Genomic DNA, 7,789 nt, shown 5'->3' on the forward strand with positions numbered 1-7,789 from the left:
AATTCTCGATTACTGTCTTTTAATCTTGGGAACTGTAATAAGCTTATTGTCGGTACTAAACGAGTATTACCTCAGTTGTACTTACCAACCGTTCCGAAAATACGGCGACAAACATTTTGTACCGATCACGAAAACACGATCTCTACGAAACAAACAATATTACAGTTTTTGTAAAATTATGCGTCAGTTGTACATGTAAAAGAAAACGGAATTAAAAAGCACTTGCCGGCTCAGCTCGGAACATTGCCAAATTAGTAGAAACAAACAACCGTATTTGCAGACACAAAGCAGAACAAATCTGACTAAGCCGATCGAAAAAGATACTGAAAAGAACAGCCTTTAATGTATTTGGTTTAGTAGATAATAATCATTAGTTATTTGACCAAAAGGTGCATTAAATGGAAACCGGAATTAATATTGTCTATCCTTCATGAAATGTCCTACGCGCCACCCACACTTACTCACATCGATTTAGCTTTAACAACATATTGAAGAAATGATTTTGTTGTTGTTGTCTGCTCCAAACAGTGCTGGCTTATCCGAGATCAAGAGTACAACTTGAGGATGTCTATCGCTACGAACTTTTAAGTCATTGCAAAGATAAATCAACTAGTTTCCAAGTCAAATTTTTGGTTGAAAGATTAATCCTTCTTGCACATTTGCGCTCTTCATTAGTGACTATAGTACTAAGAAGTGTTAATTTAGAGACGTTTACATGGACAAAGATTAAAGCAATTAAAAGATTAGAAGTTTAGATTTACTTTGTGAGATTGATAATCTTCTTAATTCTCGACTTGCATTTTACCGTTCAACTGAAGTTTGCTTTGAATTGTCCCACCACAGACACTCCAAGCTCGTGATATCAGCGTTTGTGTGGGAGTGGAGGTAAAATTTTTTAAACAGAATACTTTACAGTGAAGCATGTGATAAACTAAGCAAGAACCAGCAAGATAATGCTCAAAAGTTCGAATTCTAGTTTCTAGAATACGTTGATACTACTCAGTTTACTACGTCTTTCAAGTTTTCAGACGCGGCTCCAGCATAAGAATGGGGTACCTGTGGACCTGTGTGTGTGAAATAACACAGTTCAAGACTCAGTAGGTTACTGACTAAATCTCTTGTAAGGCAGCCGCTTAGTGCGGCTTATTTGAGTCTATAACATTCCAAGGGAGAAACAAGTATTTACATAAGTTCTGACTTCCGTTAAATCCCTGTCGAGTCAAAAGGCGTATAAGTCGAAAACAGCAGTAAATTTTCGTATTACTTTGTTCTCGCACTGCAAAGCGCCTTTGCTTGTACATTTTCGCACATTCCCTCATCACTGCTTTCAAACATGTTTGTTTTATTTACCTCGACGTTTTATTTACCTTTAAGTCTTTTGACGCAGTTCTGGGGGCGTTTATTTATTTTACGCTTCAAGAACGTGACCATACTACGTCTTTTGGTCTGTTAATCTCTGTTTTGCGGCGGAGCGCGAGAATACAGGTGACGCCTGACAGGCACTTACAGGCGCGACGTAAATACTGTTGTCCGCCGGTATCACACGATGTTATTTAACATTCACGATGTGATAATTAAGATTAGCCACCTTTGCCAACTAAAATTCAGCCCCGCCTAGATTCGTTTGGAGTTTCGGATGACATTTTAAGAGTTTACTTAATCCAGGAGAAATTTTGTTCGAGTAAGAAGACTCTGATTAAGACATCGTGAACAACTGATCAAGTGCATACTGCAATTGACCGAGACACAAATAAAAACATGGACCATTTTAAATGTTCGAGATTAGTAGTAACCTCTACGAGCATTACTTTTACTGCGCCTTTCAATAACATGCGGACTCTAAAATTCAAAGCTCAACCGACAAATGCGTTTTTCGCCACCGTCAATCAAATGTTCGGTGTCTCCTCCTAGCTTCCGACCACTGCCGAGCACTGTTTCGTTGTCTGAACTGTGCTCAACGATTTGCTCACCGCGCGCTCGGCAGTAGTCAGAAGCTGGGAGGAGTTGCCGAACATTTGATTGACGGTAGCGAAAAACGCATTTGTCGGTTGAGCTTTGAATTTTAGAGTCAGCATGTTATTGAAAGGCGCAGTAGATGAAAAGACTAATTAGTGGATTATGAACCAGGAAATACCTGCACCATGCTCGCTTAATTTTTCGGCATTTATGAGCTCCGTAATAAGACTATGATAATGACATATTATCATCATTTGGTCGGGCACTCTGGCGCATTTTGCGTGCTAAAATGGAGAATTTGGCGAGCCCGCGGAAATTTCAACACTTACAAGATTACCAGGACGCAATATCGAACTTTCTTTTCATGCCTTTTGTAAAACGCAAATGACAAGATTTTGTTATTTCTTTCTTTCTTGAGGGAAAATTAAAAGGCAGTCAACTCGTAAACGCTCTTGTAATTGTTCTGACTGTTTTGTTGTCATTTTTTTTCAGTTTTTATTTCTCCAAGCCCTCCAAAGTGATAATAATAGTAATACAGTTTATGTTCTTGGGCACCCCCCAGCCACCCACCCTGGCTCCGCCGTCAGGCCTGCCTAGTGGCTCGAGCTAACATGAGTCTGAGTCGGGTCCAAACCATATTTATGCCCAAGAACATAAACTTTGTGGTTTCATTACATTTTAGGAGCACAGTTTACACAGGCGCAAATGATCTTCGCAAATCGCTCTCTGTTCACGTGTTTGCACGTGATGGCGCGAATTCAGTAGAGGTCTGGTAACTGATTGAATCTGCTCAGAGGCAAACGAGTTCGCACTTGTTTGAAATGAACCCCTTGAATGTAGTCTGTCACAACTAGACTGGATGCCTTGTTTTGAAATTTCATTTCTTAAGCGCCGACACTTTCTCTTTGCGGCGTCAAGCCGGTCTAGCATTAGCCTTACCATCGGTCTTTCTGCTGTGTACCGCGACGCAATTTGTCCCTGAAGGATCTCTGTTCTAATCTTTTGCACACTGATTTGCTCTCGTTTCAACTCTGTCTTTAAATGATCGATTCCTTGCTGGCTAGAGTTTTGAATAAATAAACTCGACGTTATGCCACTTTCACTGGCTCTTGCGGTCCTTTCAACCGCGTAATTACAATTTTCGCTGGTGTCAGTGACATTGTCACGTGATCCATCGGTCAGGTGACTTCTTTCCAGGTTCTGATGTACGTCACAAGGAATGGCAGCAAACTTGGCTGGTTCTTTGCCAAGTATTTGTCTTGGGGAACGCCTCCAGGCCAAATGTCTCTTACCGTAAATGAATTTCAGTTCTCTGCTGTAACCAGAGGAACCCAGGATATCTCTCCATTGCCTTGCAAGAAAAAGAGCTTCGTAACCTTTCACAGCGAAGTCTGGGACTAGCCTGAGAACGAGGTTGAACTTTGTGTCACGTGGTCTGCTAGACAGATTCATGTTATGGACTGCCTCGGAGCTTTCTGCACTTAGCATTCTATGTTTGATGGGGCCTGGTTCGAGGAGTGAACTCCACTTGTCGAGAACTCGCCCCAGTGCGTCGGCAATGGGAGCGGCCTTTTCATCGTCGAAGGATTGATGAAGAGGTTTGTAAATCGAGAAAAAGAATTGTTCATAGAGTTGCTTGGACTCTTGACAAGCTTGAAGAAATCTGATCAACATATCTACTTGTTTCTCTTTGGTGTTTTCTGCTATTGTTGCTGTCTTCTTTTTTCCAGGGAGGTTTTGTTCCCAATATAAGAGGTCTTCAATCTACAAGGGGAGATAAATGAGTGCTTCATTTATTACACACAGATATGTGAATGCATTATCTAGCTCATTATCGTGCCTCTTTTCTTTTCTCACTAAAAAGAGTATTCTAGCTGTTTTCTCTGGTGTTCTTACACCAGTGTCAGAAATCCATCACCGCAACACCAGGTATGCATCAAATCAAAACTTCCATAGGCCAAAAACATCGACTACATATGGACAGTTGGCATTCCAATTTTGTGCATCAAAGTTTGGGAATCAGTTCCTCGAAGCCTAAACAACTTACGATGTAATTCCTTTAAGAAGCAGTATGTATAAGTAGCACCTCCTAAATACTTAAAATGTAGTTAATTAATAGTCACTTGTATTTCAGTAATGTATTTTCAGTAATGTACTTTCAGTAATGTATCCCTGCGTAATGTATTTTCGTCCTACGCATTTACCTAAACTTGGTGGTAACCAGCCCAGAAGTCAATGGCTACTCTTGTTATCACGCAAGTATTTTTTTTTATTCTTGCCATAGCCATATGCAACATATATTTCTCATCTCATATTTATTTTATAATACTGATATAAATTAATCCTGTAAATAGTGCGCAATGAAAGTTGATTGATTGATCAATTGATCGACTGACTGACCGACTGATTGATTGATTGATTGAAACTTAGCAATAAAATTTTTATTTGATTCTAAGACCTGACAGTCAACTTTAAAGAACCTTGAAGTTGGCCTGTGTTACCTGTTTGGCGGACACGAGCTGCGTTACAGACACGTCACGCAATCTTTGGCATCTCCAAGATCTCCAGAGGTAGGTTATGTGTTTTAACCGTCGATAAAGATCTTCCAAAAAGAGATCTTTATCAGCTAAAAACAATTCCAGTTCCTCTTCAAAACGCAGAAGTTCTCTATCCAGTTTAGCCTCCTGTGCAGCTTGTGATACTTCCTTCAGATCCTCTAACTAAAAATTCATCGAAATTTAGTCATAAAAGAGAGGAAACATTCGAAAAATGTCTGATTTTTAACATGAAACTTAAAGGAGCCACGTCACTGTTTGTACATCATGAAATGGGATGCTAGTCCATCGCAGGGTTACCCCCAGCATTAAGTTCGCCGGTACCCATTTATACACCTGGGTGGAGAGAGGCACTGTGAGAGTAAAGTATCTTGCTCAAGAACACAACACAATGTCCCTGGCCAGGGCTCGAACCCGGACCGCTTGATCGGGAAACGAGCGCACTAACCATGAGGCCATCGCGCCTCCCGTACATCACTGAGAAGTTTCCTAATTTTTCAAGTTCGTGATTGAAATCCTTGTCAGTCTTCTCCATCCTTGACCATCCTTGTTCCTTTATGATTTATTATTATTGCTTTAGTGTTTTTCTATTTTAGTAAACTATTATTTTCAGGTTTCCTGCAATTAAAAAGTAACTTTGTACCTGGCCACAATAACTCAACATACTGTGAGCTCAGTCGTAATGCTTGAAAACCCGAAGACATCAATGGTATGATCTATGCAACCGGCGCTCGCAAAATAACAGAGCCCATCAAAGCTAGCAAGCAAGGATAATAGAACGGATAAACCGTAACCCTTATTATACTAGAAGTTACCAGAGGAGGATAGTTCGTCCAGACGGATCATACGACTGCTGTTTTATGTCTAGTGTAAAAACAGGACGAACTATCACGCACGCTCACTGAGGCCTCAGTTTATCGTTCAAGATGTACAAAAGCAGATAGTTTTGCCTTCACCAATTACCCATCTTCTACCTCACTTTATACTAACAATCATAACCATTGGGTTGATTCTGCTGATGCCCGTATTTAAAAGGCTAATGATATGTCTCAGTCGAGCTCTTCTCTGTTCCTCGTTCAAGGATCACTAAGTAGCGAGTCGGCGTTGACGTCAAATCTGTTTTGTGCCCGTCCGAGACGCATAACCAGACATACTATAAAATAAAAAACTCTTGAATACCTTGCCCAGGTTGGTCCAGACTAATTATGCGAGCGTCCCTAGTACTAATGAAAACAGCCAGCAAATATGGATGGTTGACAACTGGGTTGAGAACATGAAGAAGATTAGACGATTTACGGAAGACAAACATGATGAAAAAAAAAAAATGCTGATCTTTTAAAGATGCGCTGTCCGTGATGCAAGCTCCTTCAAACGTTCTTTGTCTTTCGTTTTCAGTCTTGGACCTTGGGTCAATGTAGGTAGAAATGCATGGACAATAATCTCTATGACCGAGGCAATGTCCATGAAAAGTACGATTGAGGCAATGTCCATGAAAAAATTCTGACGTTCTGAGGCAATGTCCATGAGTTAAATTCTCTTGCTAGTTATTTAGGGTATTTATGAAAACTATACTATACAAAAAACAAAAACGAAAAAAAAAAAAAAAAAATGACTGAGGCAAGTGCCTCGGTTTTCCTGTTACTAGCTACAATCTTGGCCCTAGAGTCAAGTGCTTTACAGCGAGTCGTTTTGATACTCCCAAAAGCATCATGAATGCCTTTCAACAGGACCCCACGACCAAGCTTTTGATTAAGAACTAAACTGAGTGCGTAAGGTATTAAACTAAGCCGGTACTTCATGATGGTTTATTAGGCTTTTTATGTCTCTCTTTAATGGCGAGTACCGGCTCTGGTCACTAAAAAAATTATCATTAGTTCCACTTGTAAATGAACGAATGAAACAAGTATCGTTCCAATTCTCTGTATTGTCATTAAATCTCTGAAAGAATTGCCGAGACATCTGCTCGGGGGCAAATTTGAATCAAATCGCTTCCTAGCAACGTTCAAGAGCTACGCAGTTGCTTAAAACTCATGTTTACCGGTCTTCTTCAAAATTTGAAATATGCGGCTACAATCCTTCTATAATAACATAAAGTTTATTTTAAAAAAAACACTGAAAAAATACTTACAGTTGTTTGAGACTTATCCAACAAAAACATTATCGCTGTGCACTGAAGTCGTTTGAATCTCACCGCGATCGAGTTTGCAAAGTGTTATGACCATATCACCAAGCTACCCAAGTTTTATTTTCGACCCTGACGAGGGAGATAATTTACAAATATTTTTCTTTCTACCGGCCAGTCGCATCCGCACGCGGGCGCTAATTGCGGTTTCTTGAGGTTCACCTTTTATCAATTACGTTTTGTTTGCGAGGAACACCAACTGTAAACTAGCTTATCAGACACTTTTGTCTTGAGCGTTAATGAAATTTCTCGCTGGGATGAGGTGAAAATTGTTTTGTGATTGGAGAGAGAAAATCTCCAAGGAAGTAAAACTAAGCAAACAATTTCTTGTGAAGTAAAAATGGCTTCACAAATGCACAAGTGATATGTTTATTAGACTGAAAGTTACTTTCTTCTGCTTTTCCAAAGATATATCAGTTTTACCAACCCTCGTCTGAAATTTTTATAAAAAAAAAAAGAAACACGACATAAAGCTCTATGGTCAAAATAATTACGGCTTATACACGAACACACTTAAAAAAATTCTTACAAGGTTATTGAAGCGATTCCTTAAGCCTATTTTTTCAGAGAGAAATCTCTCTCAAAACAAGCCACTGTCTTCATAATTAAATGAAATTTGGGTTCAAAAACATTTCATAAGATAAGCAAGCTTGTCTAAATATAGCGTGGAGATAACAAAGACTTTTTTCTCTTCAGTGGTGAAGAAAAGGTTTAATACTTAATAATTACAGTCTCGGCTGGTTGATATGTGGGAGATAACATACCGGTACCTATGATATTTATTAATTTTTTTTTTTTTTCATTGCCGGATTTAGATCTTTAATTCAAAAAATATAAATACACAAATACAACTGGAGTCTCCGCAACAAAGAAAAACAAACAAAGCAGTGGACAATTCAAGTTTTATTACAAAATATTCACTACTCTAAAAAATCGCCTTTATCTCACTTTTATATACCGCCTGGACAATAATCTAAATATTCTGTACTATAAAAGACGATAAAATTTATTACCTGTCTAAACAAGCTTTTCAAGAAATTACAGTGAAGAAAAATACAATACAGATAAATTTAAACTCTTTTAATGTTATACAACT

At 39.0% G+C, this 7,789-nt stretch overlaps 2 protein-coding genes across 4 annotated transcripts in view; both read right to left on the reverse strand.

Moving 5' to 3' along the window:
• Window positions 1-2,298: 2,298 nt before the first annotated feature.
• On the reverse strand, window positions 2,299-6,669 carry LOC149104147 (uncharacterized). Its single transcript, XM_089273943.1, has 3 exons — window positions 6,640-6,669; window positions 4,458-4,676; window positions 2,299-3,720 (listed from the first exon to the last, which is right to left on the reverse strand). The coding sequence occupies exons 1-3, from the start codon at window positions 6,667-6,669 to the stop codon at window positions 2,635-2,637; spliced, it is 1,335 nt and encodes a 444-aa protein (XP_089130069.1). The 3' UTR covers window positions 2,299-2,634.
• Window positions 6,670-7,581: 912 nt separating this feature from the next.
• Window positions 7,582-7,789, reverse strand: part of LOC110056527 (protein pigeon-like) — a 24,437-nt gene continuing 24,229 nt past the window's right edge. For all 3 annotated transcript variants that reach the window (XM_089273793.1, XM_089273792.1, XM_089273791.1), the window contains one exon: window positions 7,582-7,789. This exon is cut by the window's right edge. The gene's annotated coding sequence lies outside the window, so the exon portion shown is untranslated.

The sequence above is a fragment of the Orbicella faveolata genome, unplaced genomic scaffold (genome assembly GCF_042242905.1).
Source record: "Orbicella faveolata isolate gen_17 unplaced genomic scaffold, um_ofav_v1 contig_35, whole genome shotgun sequence".
NCBI classification, from domain to species: Eukaryota; Metazoa; Cnidaria; class Anthozoa; order Scleractinia; family Merulinidae; genus Orbicella; species Orbicella faveolata.

Coding starts and splice junctions, on each gene's coding strand:
- LOC149104147 (XM_089273943.1), bottom strand. CDS start 6,669: ATGTTTTTGTTGGATAAGTCTCAAACAACT. Junction 4,677..6,639: donor TGGATAAGTCTCAAACAACT/GTAAGTATTTTT, acceptor ATGAATTTTTAG/TTAGAGGATCTGAAGGAAGT. Junction 3,721..4,457: donor AGCTCGTGTCCGCCAAACAG/GTAACACAGGCC, acceptor CTCCCCTTGTAG/ATTGAAGACCTCTTATATTG.